This window comes from Anser anser, assembly GCF_964211835.1.
Source record: "Anser anser genome assembly, chromosome: 11".
NCBI lineage: Eukaryota > Metazoa > Chordata > Aves > Anseriformes > Anatidae > Anser > Anser anser.
The window spans coordinates 11,149,634-11,164,817 of record NC_139732.1 but is presented as its reverse complement, the minus strand read 5'-3'; the positions used below and the strand labels follow the sequence as shown (position 1 = coordinate 11,164,817).

The 15,184-nt window shown below is 63.3% G+C and overlaps 2 protein-coding genes across 6 annotated transcripts in view; both read right to left on the bottom strand.

Annotated features, from left to right (window-relative positions):
* Positions 1-71: 71 nt before the first annotated feature.
* FA2H (fatty acid 2-hydroxylase) lies at positions 72-9,818 on the bottom strand. Its single transcript, XM_083851564.1, has 7 exons — positions 9,438-9,818; positions 5,333-5,422; positions 4,075-4,217; positions 3,896-4,002; positions 2,380-2,552; positions 1,726-1,978; positions 72-1,018 (listed from the first exon to the last, which is right to left on the bottom strand). Exons 1-7 carry the CDS (start codon positions 9,720-9,722, stop codon positions 936-938), a joined length of 1,134 nt encoding a protein of 377 aa, XP_083707690.1. The 5' UTR covers positions 9,723-9,818; the 3' UTR covers positions 72-935.
* Positions 9,819-13,871: 4,053 nt separating this feature from the next.
* The window catches only part of WDR59 (WD repeat domain 59), a 48,422-nt gene continuing 47,109 nt past the window's right edge, over positions 13,872-15,184 (bottom strand). For all 5 annotated transcript variants that reach the window (XM_083851895.1, XM_083851898.1, XM_083851896.1 and 2 more), the window contains one exon: positions 13,872-14,713. In XM_083851895.1, coding sequence (XP_083708021.1) covers positions 14,478-14,713 — 236 coding nt within the window. In that variant the 3' untranslated portion in view covers positions 13,872-14,477. The remainder of the gene's footprint in view (positions 14,714-15,184) is intronic.

Below are 15,184 nucleotides of genomic sequence, written 5' to 3'. Positions count from 1 at the left end.
CCTCGAGCCACGGGTGCCCAGGGGACACCGCAGCACCCCGTGGTTACGTTTTGCAAGCACACAGAGCCAGGTCCTTTTTAAAGGGTTTTATTTTTCAAAATATACAGCTTATTTACAGTCGTAGTGTCTACAGTTTTACATATAACTTTATTCCAAACCTTTAAATATCCGCAGTAAACATTAGAAAAAAAAATAATCACAGGATCAGGAAAAAAAAGGCATCTCTTAGCGATTCCATTCATTGGAGTTTAGGTTTCAAGTTGCTGATGACTACAAAAAAAGTGGACTTGATAAATCTGGCAGAGAGATATGGCACGCTGGTTAGAAAAAGGCAAAAACCAGGGGGCAGCGCTGGTTTGTTTGTGGTTTTTTTTTTTGTTTGTTTGTTTGTTTTCTTCCCCTCTCCCAGTGACCCAAGATACAGAAGCCCCCGGGTATGAGCTTGGAGAACCGCAGCATGTTGGGCATCTGGGGGGGGCACCCCACGAGGGCTGGGGGTCGGGGGGCTCCGGCGAGGTGCAGGGCAGAGGGAGGAGGGCTCAAGGCGCCGGGCACTTCATCCTTTGGGCGCAGAGCTGCCCGCACATCAGTGCCCGCAGCCTCCTCCTGCCCCTTCCCCGCATCCTTGCCCCCCATCCCCGGCGGCAGCGCGGAGGAGCTGGCGCAGCCTCCCCAAGGGGGACAGGGAGGAAGAGGAGGGACGGTGCAAACCCTCAGCAGCACGATAAGGTCCCCACGCAGCCCCCGGCGGTGCTGGAGGCAGTGGGCAGGGGACAGGAGAGGGGCAGAGCTCCAGCCTTGCCCCCGGCAGCGTGGGCAGGCTGGGGACAAGGCTGGGGCCGCCGTGGGGATGCTCCGGAGAGGGGTCAGTGCCGTGTCCCCCGGGAACGAGGGCTGGGGAGGGACACCAGCCCAGAGGGACAGAGCCAGGGCCGTCAGTCCTCTTTTTCGAAGGTCTCCTCCTCAGGGATGAGCGTCCGGAAGGGGCGATCCCAGAAGCGGGTGCTGATGCCGAAGCCTAAAGGGAAGAGGAGAGAGCACTCAGCCCACGGTGCTGCCAATGCTGCTGGGGATAACGTTAACCAAACTGCTGCTGGGGATAACGTTAACCAAACTGCTGCCACCGCCACCGAGACTGGCAGCCAGGACAGGGCTGGTGACACCCGGAGCTTTGCAGGACCCTGCCCCACGCAGCAGGGACACAGCAGAGCAGCCAGCACGGGGCTGGGCTGGTGACAGCACCAGCAGCGTCCCCACGAAGAGGAGTGCCGGCGTTTTGGGGAGGGAGGCTCGCCACCCAGCCCCGGGGTGACAAACCAGGGCGAGGAGGAAGAGCAGAGGGACAAAAGGAGGCGGCTGGGACGATAACTTATCAGGATGGGGCGCTTTCTCCTAGGAAACCGGGCAAAGGGCAGGTTGAGCAAGTGCTGGGCTGGGGCAGAGTGAGGGAAGCCCGGGGCCTCACCCTGCACCCGCCAACGCCGCCCGCAAGGAGGAGACGGGCGCCACATCCTGGCAGCTCTGCCCCCACCCGACATCCCCACGGCACCAAGGTGGGCACACAGGGGGCTCCCACAGGGCGCTTCAACCCCCCTGATAAATCCCAGCCCCTGCCGTGAGTATTTCAGGGCTGTGCCTGTGCCCAACCCGGCTGTTTTTCCCCAGCCTCTGCGCTGTTTCACAAGCCGGAGCGGTGCGGGTGCATGCAGGGCACCGGGGCGCTACCTGATTTTTGGTGTTCGAAGTGGTGCTTCACGTGGTACGCCTTCAGCCCGTACAGGTAGGTGCCTTTCTTCGGCGAGCCGTAGTGGAGGTAGTAGTGCATCATGTCGTACACCACGTAGCCGCAGAGCCCCCCGACGAAGACGGAGAGCCCCAGCACCTCGGGCAGCAGGAGCTGCAGGACACCGTAGAAGAAGCCGATGACCAGCGACGCTGGCACCGGGGGGAAGACCAGGCGGGAGCTGTCAAAGGGAGACTGGAAGAGGGGAAAAGCAGGATGGTGAGATCCTTGCTCACCCCAAATGCCACCCTCGTGCACCCACCCTGCAGGGCTGACTCCATCCGAATGCGAGCCATGCATCCAGGACACCGATTTGGGAAGAGTCAGCGGTGCACCACCCCCACAAGCGCACAGAGACACCTGGAGCAGCCCCGTGGCTTCGGCTCACGGGTCCCTGGCACAAGGGGGACGTTTCCTCCAGCGAGGCTAGAGGGAGCCCACTGCCTCCCAAGGCTCTCGCAGCCCTCGCTGGCATTAGGCAAGGGCCCCGCTTGCTCGGGGCGAAGGCACCGCGGGTGACGGGGAGCACGCAGCGACAGGCAGCGCCCGAGCCAGGGCCCCCGCTCCCACGGCCCCGCGCAGGCGCAGCGGCTCACCTTGTGGTGCTGCCCGTGCAGCAAGAAGTGCAGGGTGATGAGATAGTAGTTGCTAGCGGGTGGCTTCATGTGGAAGACAAAGCGGTGGATGAGGTACTCTAGCAGGGACCACAGGAACATCCCCAGGAGGAAGATGAAGGGGAAGTAGTATTTGTGCACGGGGATGGAGTACTCTACACAATGAGACATGCAGCGGTCAGCAAGGCGGGGGGGGGCTTCAGGTGCTTTTATCCAGCGCCATGCTCACATCGGCACGCAGGGGAAGCTCTGCCTCCCCCCGGCACGCAGCCCGCGTGTTTGACTCCTATCAATTTCCACTCTCTGGGAAAACAGCCGGGTGCCGCTCGGGGCTGGAGGCACCCCCCGGTCCTTACAAAGCTGCTTTGCCCACCCCAACAAGCAGGAGGGACCCGACAGGCACAGGGATGGCCGAACAGCGCTGCTGCTGCTGCGGTTTTGTTCTGCAGGGAGCAGATCTGTTGTGTGCTTTCCCCCGCACAGCATTTTTCCACCTCCTCCTCCTCTCGGTGCCCACAAGCCCTGCGTCCTTGCTGGCAAAAAAAAATCATCCCGTTCATTCTTGCTAGTGAGATTCCCCCCAAAGCTGAGCGTTTTGGCAGCTGGACAGAACACCCTCTCAGCAGCAAGGTGCCGGAGGCAGATTCCTCCAGGAGGAATCGGGGAGGGCACATCCCAAAATTCAAGCCCACCAGCTGGCAGCACTTGTGCCCCAGCCACATGGATGCGGCCAGTGCAGCCCAAATTTCCTGCTTGTTGCGCCCTAGGCTAACACAGCGAAGCCTTTTTGTATCTGAAAGCACACGGGCAAACGTGGAAGAGATTTGTAGAAGGGAAGCAGGGCGGGAAAACAACCAAAAAAAGCTATCAAAACCTGGGCTGAGCGGGGCAGGTCGGTGAGAGGGGGCCGGCGCGGGCGCAGCTGGCACCGGGTGGCACCTTGCGGCGAGGGAGCCGGGCAAACAACAAAGCACCCGGCCCCCCCCGGCCCCCCGCCCCTGCTTCCCGGGGGCGCAGACAGTGGCAGATTCAAGGGCAGGCGCTCGGGGCGAACAAGCCCCGCACTGTGCGCGGCCGGCGGCGCTGAGAGCCGGGTTTGTTCGCCGCAGCCGCCCGGCCCCGCTGCCAGCGCTGCGGTGGGTGTCAGCACCCGGGAAAGGGGGGGGCACACACCCCGGCGGCGAGCTGCAGGGCTTTATTTTGGGGATGGAGGAGAGGGAGGCAGGGGGAGGGAAGGCTGGCTGGCCGCGTGCCGATCCCCACCTCCAAAAAATATATTTACAGGGGAGGTGGGGTGATGGAGGGGGTGATGGAGGGAGGCGAGCTTGGGCTGTGAACCAGCGCAGGCGGCTTCGTGCCGGGGACATGCTGGTGGAAATGGGGCTGGGGGCTCAGGTGCTGCTCTCACAGACACATGTTGAAAGCTGGGGATGGAGAAGGGATGAGCGGAGGCTCCGGGGTGCTCGTCCTCCCAGCGGGGAGGCAGCGGGCCTCGTACCTGTGGTGAAGGAGGAGAAGAGCCTGGTGTTGCCCTGCGCGAGGGACGTGTAGCTGACCCAGCTGAGATAGAGCACCACAGGGGTCCACACCAGGAACACCACATACCTGTGGGGCGAGGGGAGACGTCAGCACCACATCCCACCCCATCCCATCCCCATCACCGCCCGGGGCACTCACCACGCCGTCTTGGAGAGGGACTCGAGGAAATCCGAGTGGAAGAGGCGGATGGGCCGGTCCACGGGCTGGTGCACCCACTCGTCGTACTTCTCCCCCAGGTAGCCCACCTGCCACAGCAAGGGCTTCCGCCAGTCCACCAGGTCCTGCGGGGGGCAAACAGAGCGGTCCTCCACGGCCCCCAGCGCTGCCCCGCGTACCCAGAGCATTGGGTTTACCTGGCAAGGTTTTGGTAGGGGGGCTGCAGGGGCGGCCTCTGCGAGAAGAGTCCAGAAGCTGCCCCAAGTTGGATAAGGGCCAGTTTTCTCCCTTATCTCAACCCTCGAGCCCTTTCCATCGTATTTTCTCCCCCTTTCCATTTGAGGAGGGGGAGTGAGAGACCGGTGTGGCAGTGCCCAGCTGGGTAAAACCACAGCACCCGTGCCCTTTCGGGGATTCCCATGCTTGCACGGCGAGCTGGCCCCGGCGCTATCTCCCACAAGCACCACGCACTTTGTCCCCATGCCGCGTTCGGCCCCGATAACCGTGGCTTGCCCCCCGCGAGCTGTCCAAACAAGAGGAATTTTCTCCTTGCGGCGAGGACGCAGTGCTGCCGCGTGCCAGGAAGCGATGAATGAGGCAGAAAAAGGTTTGGGAACGGGGAAGGAAGGAAATGCGAGTCACTGCCGCGTGCACGTGGTCACGCAAGAAGGCTTCGTGCCTCCAGCTGGGCTGCAGTGGGTTTTGGGGTCTCCTCCTGGCCTGCGGGGTCTAGGAAGGGATGGATGCGACCACCCAGATGGGCAACCCCAGCCCACGTGGGGATGGAGACAGAGACACCCCGCTCCAGGAAGATTTCAGGGCAAAAAAGTTGGTTTGGGATGCAGCCAAAGGGAAGATTCCCTTTAAAAGGCAATCAGTGGCAAAATATTTACAGGGGTTGGTGAAGGACTCCTTGCCACTCAAAAAAAAAAAAAAAATCCTTTTGCAAGATAAAAGCAGTCCCCTGTGCTCCCTGAGGCCGTGCTTGGTACGGCAGCCACGGGGTGCAACCAAAGGCAGGGACACCCAAAGGCACCTTGGGGACGGGGCAGGCAGCAGAGCTCACCCTGCCCGGCCGCTGCACCCCTTATTGCTCAGTCAGGAGGAAAAACAAACACAAATAATAATAATAAAAATAAACAGCACAAGGCGTGGCTTGGCAGCCCCATGTCGAAGGGCAGAGCTGCTGTCAAAGAAAGCCATCGCCTCCCCCGGGGGAGCCACCCCACGGCCCCCTCACCTTGTCCACGTCCACCGTTTTACAGCGGGGGTCCAGCCGGCTCGCTGGCGGGGCTGCTGCATCTGTTGGCTTCTCTGTCTCGGGGCAGCTCTGCAAAGAGAAGGAAAAACCCAGAGGTGAGAGGTGGCAGCCAGCGGGGCTCGGCGTGGTGACTGTGAACGAGGGCGAGCAACGCGTCCCAGAGCTCAGCCTGTGTTTCGGCTGCATCCCCATGGCAGTACAGCATGACGAGCCAGGAAAACAAGGAGTGGAGCTTCCCAGCTCCCCATGGTGGCAAAGCAGAGGTTCCTTCCCAACCATTTTTCCCCTGCCTGTAGCCTGGTGATCCTGTCCTGAGCCAGCCGGGCTCGCTGCAGGAATCGCTGGGTTGGTGCGCGTAGCGCCCTTCCTCCTGGCCCACAGCCCGCTGCTCCCCGGGGAAAGCCTGTTTTTGGCCAGGGTCCCTGAGGAACCCCAAGCCCCCAGGGCCAGGGCTGAGCTGGGCTGGGCTGCTTTGGCTGGAGAGGGCACCGCGGTGAGCAGGATGCTCGGGCACAGAGGGACCTCTGGGTGCAAGGATGGAGAAAGAGGAGGAAGCTCCCTGGGGAGCAGAGTGCTGAGACCAACCATGGCTCCACCTGCTCCGGTGGGGAATTTGTGGCGTCCCCACGTGAGCCCCTGGCTGCTTGTGCCCCCGCGGGCCTGGCTCCCCAGGCAGGACGTGCCAAACGTGCCTTTTCCCCGCTCCGTCACCTTGGGTTACCCATTAACCAGCCAGCAGGCTACGGCGCGGCCGGGCAGCCCCGCCAGGCTTTCCATTTGTGGATGGCAATGGGACTTTTCCCCTTAGGGACGGGACGGTCCCCTCGAGCTCCGCGGGGATGTGGTGAAGGTGACACGGCCCCGGCAGCGGGGACCGTGCAGGAGCAGCGTCACCGTGGCGGGGCGGACGGGACTTTACTCCGACGGGCGCACGTGACGCTGACGCAGGGCCTCCGGAGTGTTTGCCGATACCAGACGCTCCTGGAGGGACGGGCGCCCATCCCGCCTCCCGGCCAGGCGTGCAGTGAGCCTCGTCCCAGAGGGTGAGGAACCAGCGGGTGACTCGTGCTGGGCAGCCCCGGGGCAGTGGAGCCGACATTTCCAGCCTGGCAGGACCGCGGCAGGCAGCAATTTTGGCGCAGCAGGAGCCAGACGCTGATGCACCTCCCTCTGTCCATCTCGAAAGGTCTCCACTGATATTTCGCTCTTGGTGTGCTCCTTCTTTCAGCCACACAACGCAAAATCCAGGTGGAATTGGCTGAGTTATGGGTTCTCCAGAGTGCTCTAGTGCTCCTTCTTGCATGCGCTTTGGTGGAAAATCCATCTTCAAATAAAGGATCCCAGTCTTGACACGCACATCGTCAGCTCAACACCGGCAGAGAGGGTGCCGGTGTCCCAGCGCCGCGCCTCCCGGCTCGGAAACGTCCACATGCCTCAAATTCCTCCGCCCCCATCCGAGCATCGCTCCCCAGCTGGCCATGGGCGGCTCCGCTTTCCAAGGATACTCCGAAAAAGACAGGGAGGACACAAGTGACACCCTGGCGGGGTGACAGCCCCGGCGACGTGCTCGCCATCACTCTGCATGACGCAGCGCCCGGCCTCGCCCGAGTCACCTCCGCCCCCTCACCCTGCGCGGACACCGTCTCGCCCAGTGCCGGCACCCATGGGTGCTGCCCCGAGGAGGGCTCACTGCTCTTCACCCCGCGGCTCAAAGCCCCCAGTGCCACTAAGCCAGGGGACAGCCCTGTGGTGCGGGTGCCACCAGGGAACCTGGCCCTGATGGCAGCTGGAGGAGGACGAGGAGGAGGCTCGCTCTGCCCGCAGGTGATGCTGCCGCCTCTGACTCGTCTCCAAGAAAACAGGTCCTGCCAGGAAAGCCTTGCGAGAGGAGAGGCCTGATGTAACCGAGGGAAAGTTACACCTACGAACTGCTGCCACCTCCCTGTGCCTCTCCCAGGACAGAGCCCGGCATGAACGGAGGCCGAGGTGCGAGGCCGTGAGCATGCCCCCAGCTGGGCTTTGTGCACGGCAATCCCAATAGCGCACAGAGAGCCGCGGTGCCACCAACACTGAGAACCATGAAGAGGAGGCGGAAGGTGACCTCGGAAGGTGACTTGTCCCAGTAAAAAGAAAAAAACAAAACCCACCACACCACATTTTATTACACCACCTCCAAACGGTGGAGCACCTACGTGGGGGTGAGCTCACGCTGTGAAGGGGAGCGAGGGCAGCGCAGCCCCGCACGCGGTGGGAGCGGTGCAGGCACCGCGGCGAGGGACAGGGGATTTGCGGTGATTCACGGCCGCGTCACGCAGCCCCGAGGAGGCTGTGATGAAAGCCTCTCGTTGCTCAAATTGGAGGGGTAATTACACGAGCCGGTTTCCCTCTAGCAAGGCTGTTAAAATCCACTGGCTAGTTTGGCTAATTATCGCTCCGTGCTTTGATCTCCTCTCTATTCTGTTTGCATAGATAAAACAAAGTGCAGCGCTTCGTGTTTTTTTTTTTTTTAATCAAATTGGGGCTCAGTGATTCGGTCTGGGGTGAGCCATGAGTGTCCACGGGGACCCGGCCACCCCGCTCTGCAGTCACACTGGGCTCCCGTTTAATAAACTCAGGTTCCTGCAGGACTTCCAACTGGAGGGGCACCAGCGGTGGGCTCCCACGAAACCCCAGGAGGGATACACCTGCTCGAAAAACCAACCCTTGGGTTCATGCGGCGACGGCGCTCGCTCCCCTGGGAGCAGGTGGCAGCGCCAGAACTCGTCCATCCAGTACCTCCGCGCACCCGAACCCGTCGGGCTTGTTGCGCGCGGGAGGAGGCGGCGGTGTCCCAACAAAGGAGTTGCCACCGCCGGGATCCGAGGGTGGAAGAGCCGAGCACGGCACCGGGCGCGGAACAAAGCCCCGTCTGTGCGGCCGCCACCGCGCGGGGCCAAGCGCTGCGCCCTCGGGGAGGAGGGGACGCGAGCAAACAGCGCGCGGGGACGCGCCGTCGGTCACCGACCCCGCTGCGCTGGCACTGGGGGCTTGGCTCTCCTCTGAGCATCTCCGGGTGCTTCCTGCTCTGCCGGGAGGGTCCCGAGCAGCCCGGACCCCAGTGGTGTCATGTCAGCCTGTCCTGGATCCCCCGCACCTCTGGGCCCGTGGATCCCAGCCCCGCTGGCGTCAGTAGCACCCCGGTGCCTGGGTGTGCCCCGTACGCCCTGGACCTTTGCACTGCGTCCGCCTCTGGCGCCGTGTGTGTCGGGTGCTCAGCGCGCACCCTGCCCCTCACACACCCCGAACTCCACAGACCCACACAGCCTGGACCCAAGCACTGTGCTGACCCCATAGAAACTACACCCCCCCCAAACCCTCCGCACCCCATACCCCCTAGAGGTGGGACCCAGAGCATCCCACACAGCTCAGCCCCAATATACCATGGGTGTGGGGTGCACCGCAGACCCCATACAGCTCTGCCCTTGTGCTCCCCATTCACAGGGCACCCTATAGACCCCATACAGTTGTAGTGTCATGCTCTGTGGGCCTGGGTGCCCCGCAGACCCCATGCAGCTCTGCCCCCACACTCCTTAGATGGAGGGCACCCTATAGACCCTAAACAACCCTACTGCCATGCTCCCTGGACCTGGGTGCCCTGCAGACCCCACACAGCTCCCCCCACCTCCGGGCACCCTGTAGACCCCATACAGCTCTGTCCCCGCACTCCCTGCGCACAGGGCACTCAATAGACCCCACACGGCTCCCTCCACCCCTGGGCACAGTACAGACCCCATACAGCTCCACCCCCATACTCCCTTGACACAAGGGCACCCCATAGACCCTACACAGCCCCACTCCCATACTCCCTGGGCACAGGACACCCCGTAGACCCCACACAGCTCCCCACACCCCTGCACACCCCATAGACCCCACACATCTCTGCCCCCACGCTCCCTGGACGCAGGGCACCCTGCAGACCCCACGCAGCTCCCCGCACCCCTGGGCGCCCCACAGCCCCCCTCTCCAGCCCCAATTCCCCCGCACTCCCTGAACCCGGCCACCCTACAGCTCCCCCCCCGCCCCGGCGCACCCCCACCGCCAGTACCTGCCGGGAGCCTTCCTCCTCCTCCTCCTCGTCGTCCCGCAGCTCGCCCAGGTAGTACTGCTCGAGCCAGCGGCGGGCGTTGGCGGAGTGCCGGTGCGGGGGCCCGTCCAGCGCCGCGCTCACGTCGGTGCCGGCGCGGCGCCGCAGCAGCTGCTCGCCGCCGGGGTGCAGGCGCACGAAGGCGCTCAGGTCGTACAGGCGCCGGCGGCACCGCACCACGCACGAGCCCTGCGCGCAGCGCGCCCGCACCTCGGCGGCGCTGAAGGAGCGCGGCGGAGCCGCCATGGCCTGGCCCGGCCCGGCCCGGCCCGGCCCGGCTCGGCTCGGCCCCGGCCCCGCTCCCGTCCCGCTGCCAGCCCCGGCCCGGCCCCGGCCCGGCCCCGCTGTGCCGCCCGCCGGCCCCCGCCGCCGGCATTAACCCGGCCGCGCCGCCGGGGCCCCGCCCCCCGGGCTGCTGATTGGGTGGGGAGCGGGAGGGGGCGGGGCTTGGGGCAAAAGGGGAGGGGCTATGCGGGGAGGGGGGCGGGGTTTGGGGAGAGGGGGAGGGGCTTGGGGGTTGGGGGCGGGGTTTGAGGGAGAGTGGGCGGGGCTTGGGATGGGCGGGGCTTGGGGAGGCTCCGCCCCTCTGCAGGTGTGGGGATGGGGGGTGGGGGTATGGGGGTACAGGGGGTGGGCTATAGGGTGTATGGGGTGTATGGGGTGTATGGGGTGTATGGGGTGTGTGGGGTGTATGGGGTGTGTGGGGTGTATGGGGTGTATGGGGTGTATGGGGTATGGGGTGTGTAGGGTATGGGGTGTGTGGGGTATGGGTTATGGGGTGTATGGGGTATAGGGCATATGGGTCGTATGGGGTGTATGGGGTACAGGGTATATGGGGTATATGGAGTACGGGCTATATGGGGTATATGGGGTATGGGGTATATGGGGTGTATGGGGTATGGGGTGTATGGGGTATGGGTTATGGGGTATAGGGCATATGGGGCGTATGGGGTACAGGGTATATGGGGTATATGGAGTACAGGGTATAAGGGGTATATGGGGTATGGGGTGTATGGGGTGTATGGGGTATATGGGGCACGAGGGAATTGGGGGTATGGGGTGATGGGAGAATGAAGGAATTGGGAGGATGGGGAAAACGGGGGATGGGGGAATTGGGGGAATGGGTTGATTGGGTGATGGGGGAATTGGGGGAATGAGGTGATGGGGTACAGGGATGTGGGGTCATCAGGAGAATGCAGCAATGGGATGACGGGAGGAACGGGGGGAACGAAGGTATGGGGGAATGGGGTGATGAGGGAAAGGGATGATGAGGGAATGGGGGATTTGGGGGATTTGGGGGATTTGGGGGATTGGAGGAATGGAGTGATGGGGTGATGGGGTTATGGGGTAATTGGGGAAATAAGTTGATGGGGGTACAGGGATGTGGGGTGATGGGGGAAAGGGGATATGGGATGATGAGGGTATGTGGGTACTGGGTGATGGAGGAATGGGGTGATAGGGGAATGGGGGTATGAGGTGAGGGCAGTACGGGGTGATGGGGGAATGGGGCAGTCCTGGGGAGTGGGGGTACAGGGTGATGGAGGTACGGGGTGATGGGGGAATTGGGGTACCCCTGGGGGGAACGAGGGCACGGGGCACCCCATGGGGAAAAAGCCTGCCCCGTGTCACACGCAGCGAGCCGACAGCAGATTTCGTCCACTAATTAATAAACGTTGCCTTCGCAATTAGCCCAGGGGGGCGGCAGCACTACGGGGACACCCCAGCCGCCGCGGTGGGTTTGGGGTTGCGGGGGCCGCTTTGGGGTGACACCCCCACCCCGAGGGCCGGCCACACACCGGCAAATTTTGGCGTCGCAGCCGCCAGGCCCCAGCCTTAACGCGGGGTGCACCCTGCCCAGGAATGCCGACCCAGGCGGCCCCCCCGGCCCTGCCCCGGCCTCCCCCCGGATTTCGGGGAGCTGCAGCAGCACCGCGGGGCGTTGAGCGAAGCCTTTAATCGAGGCGGATGCAAAACTCGCTGCGGCTCCGGCGCGACGCCTCCCTCCCAGCCCCGAGACCTGCGGGGCAGCAGCTTGGGGCAAAAAGTCCTCGTTTTGGGGTCGTTTTCCATCCCAACAGGGGCAGAGGGGTCCCTGGGTGGTGCGTCCTCGCTGAAAGGGTGCTGATGGGGCCGGGGGTCCCCGGGCACCCCCAGGGTGGCGGGTGACAGCCCCATGGCACCCACAATGGAGCTGGGGGTCCCGGTGTGGCTGTGGGGCCGGACCTGGGGCTCCCCCGGGGCGTCAGCGGGGTCCCCAGCACCCGGTGCTGAGCTCGGCGCTTTGTCGAGGCAGGGCGGCTCCCATTTTAGGATTTTTGGGAGAGTGTGGGGGCGGAGGCGGATCCGGACAGGCCAGGGCACTCAGCTGGAGCCTTGGGGCACCTCCAGGCTGCTGCGCCCAAATGGGGTGTGGGGGGCTCAGCAGAGCCCACCGTGTCCCCAGGTGCCCGTGGGGGCGGCCAGCACCCCTGGGTGCACGGGGAGGCGCAGGGACCCCGCCTGCGGCCGTCCCCCACGGGCACTTCCTTGGCCCCGACCGATGCTCGCGGTGCCTGGACTGGTTCACCTGCCGGCCGGACAGACGGACGCTGGGGACAGCAGGAATGTGCCGCTGGGGTTGGGGCAGGATCAGGCCCTGCGGCACGGCACGGGCGGTGCTGGGTTAACGTGGCTGCAGAGGAAGGGGCCGATACGGGGGCCACACGGAGCGGCACCTCCTCCATCACCACCACCATCCTCCCGCCAAGCTGGGGGTGAAATTCGGAGTAGGATTTGGGGAACTCCTTGCACCTGACATCGTTATTCCGACCTGCAGGTAGGGGCTGGGGCTGCCGGCTGCCGGGGCTGCCAGGCGCAAACACCAACTCCTGCCCTCGCCAGGCTCCAGGCGGGCGAGGAGCAGCCCTGCCTGCCTCCTCGCGCTGCTCGCCGCCGCGTTGAGCAACGCCATTCCCAGAGCAGCCACGGCACACGCTGCAGGGTGTGAGACGAGCGCCCGCAGCGTCCGGGAAGAAATTCCACCTCCCTCCGCGGGGTTGCACAAACAGCCTCGGCCAGCGCCTCTCCACCGTCCCGTGCAGCACCAGCCGCCCTCCGCCCGAGGTACCCAGATGCTGCGCAGATAGCCGGTAACGAACTGCAGTAACGCACGTCGATACGGCCATCCGTCAGCCTGTCACCTCCAAATAACACGTCTCCTTTCCCTTCCAGCCTACACGCGGGCTCTCGAGCGTGGAAGCGCTTCCGAGGCGGGCGGCTGTCAAGTAGCGAGGCGCAGGGTGGGAGCGGCGCCCTCGCCGCGGGTGTCACCCTCGGGGTGACCACGGCACCCGCCTGCTCGCTGGGGACGCGGACGCCGCCCGGGGCTCTCCCGAGGTGCAGGATGGAGGGTTTGGCGTGCCGGCAGCTCCAGCAGCGCGGTGGTGTGTTTTGCAAGAGCTGTGCCGAGCCCCACGGGCGGTCACGTCGCTCCCAGGGGAACGGGAGGGCTGCTGGAGCCAGGGGATGTGGGTACGGGGATAAGGACAGGGGACAGCGTGGTCGCACTGCCTGGGGAGAAGCTGCTCGGGGCTCCCCGTGGAGAGCGAGCACAGCTCTGTGCGGACAGCTCTTAGGAAAATAACTTTAATGGTTCACACGCAGCACCTGCTTGGTCCCCTGCAGGAGCCCACGGCTCGAGGTGGCGCGGCGGGGGGACGGGTGCTGGTGTGGGGCTGGGGTAACTCCAGGGGGCTCGTCCTGGCCCCACGTTTGCCCAAAATCAAAGCTCAAGGTGCAGGCTGCTGCGGAGGGGCAGGGGCTGCACGTGCTGTGTGCGCACAACTTCAGCAAGGTGCACAACGTCTGCAGGTGCAGCCCCAAACAGAGGGATCAAAGCGGGACGTTATCAAACCAAAGCTCCACAGGGACAAAAGGCACAAACCTGTTACCTGCGTGAATCCCACACCCTTCTGAAACCCCTTTTCCCCTGGAAACTGCTGCCTCCCTGGCCCAGTCACTGCGGCAGCTCATCTGAAATCACTCATCACTTCCCCTGCAGCTAAAACGAGCCGCAAGGAGCAAGCGCCCTCCTCGTGTCTTCTCCAGAAGGAAGCCGAGGCTTTCCAAAATGCCCTCAGGTGCTGCCCTGCACAGGAGGAGACCCGGGCTGGGACACGGGGTGCAGACCCCTGGGGAGGCAGCTGCTTCTCCCAGCCACGAGGACGAGGCACGGACAAGGCAGGGACAGGCGAGCTAAAGTGCACTGCTCCGCCCTGCCGGAGCCAAGCACGGAGACACTTCGGGGTAATAAAGTGCTGGAGGAAAGCAGCTAAACCCTGGGGACTTTGGCCGCGGAGCTTGGCTTTTCACACCAGCTGCAGCTACTGCCCAGCGAGGAGGAAGCCGTTTAGGAAATCATTTTGAAAAGCACAGTGTCACTCTGTTGCTTTATGGGGTAACCTAAATCGTGTAAACAGCCGTTCAAAATAAGGACCCTGTCGCTCCGAGAGCTCTGAGCACAGTCACTCTCCAAGCACAGCGTGCAGTTAGCCTGGCGAGCTCACTGCTGCTTGCAAATTATTTCTGTAATCAAATTATTTCTGGAATAAGTGTGTGAAGAAGACTCTCTTGATCACTTTGGGGCCCTTGGCAAGGCACCACCTAGCCAGAACGAATTTGGCTCTGCCCGCTGAGTGCTTTCCAAAGGAGCCTGTTAATTCTTCCTCAGCCCAGCAGAGACTCGCCCCTGCTCACGCACCCTCCTGCAGGAGCAGTTGATTTCTGTGGTCTGGCATCCATCGCCAGCAACGGACACCGGGAGTTTGGTCACATCGGTCTGAAAGCGGCCCGGGAAGCGCAGGAATAGTGGAAGCACTTGGAAACGTCCCTGCAGCGCACCGCCAGGAGGTCCTGCGCCATCCCTGCAGCATCTCCAGACACCGCGGGGCAGAGCTGATGCAACATGGCTTGGAAATTAAATATCAAATCCAGTTCATGGTGTGCCCTGCTCTCCCACCTGGCTCAGAAAGTGCTCTCGAGCAGGCAGTGGCAGCCGCAGCCCGTGGGACACACCTCCTGGGTGCGAAACCACTCCATCATATGGCTGGTGTGGCCGCCGTGGCCGCAGGTCAGGCAGAAGTTGGAGGAGCCGCGCACGGCCACGTGGCAGATGGCGCACTGGAAGGTGAAGCCCTTGCAGATGGCACACTGGGTGCCCCGCACCTCGCTGCGGCAGTGGCTGCAGTACACACCAAACTCTGGAGGGAGCAAAGAAAATGAGAGTAAGACAGTTAGTGCTGGTGGCAATGGGGGCAAAGAAATCCCGCAAAGACAGACGAGCGCCCTGAGCCCACCGCCCAAGAGATCTGCCTCAAGTCAGTCCCGGAGGGATCCTCCTCGGGGTGGGAGGACAGTTTGTGTCTCATGGATCTCGGTTTGGTCTCCGAAGAGGAGCCAAGACACCAGCCACCGGTGAGGAGGACAGTCGGCACACTGGGGCACAGGCTGGCCCACCCGATGGCTAAATGGCTGTCGGGTGAGAACGTGTCAGATTTCCAGCTTGGGACACGCTGCGGAGAGGAAGGTTTCCCGCTGCCCTCATCTGCCTCACAGCTCTCTGAAGTGCAACCAAGAACAAGCAGGAAGAGCCTTTGTTTCTTATCGTGGGGAGCACAGGGCACGCTCAATGTCAGCAGTATTGATGTTTTGACTGCCAGCCAGGGAGGAGC

Excerpts from the sequence above, each read along its gene's own strand:
- FA2H (XM_083851564.1), bottom strand. The coding sequence starts at position 9,722 with ATGGCGGCTCCGCCGCGCTCCTTCAGCGCCGCCGAGGTGCGGGCGCGC. Across the intron at positions 4,218-5,332 it reads AAACGGTGGACGTGGACAAG|GACCTGGTGGACTGGCGGAA; the intron begins GTGAGGGGGCCG and ends TGCCCCCCGCAG. Across the intron at positions 1,979-2,379 it reads TGCACGGGCAGCACCACAAG|TCTCCCTTTGACAGCTCCCG; the intron begins GTGAGCCGCTGC and ends CCCCTCTTCCAG.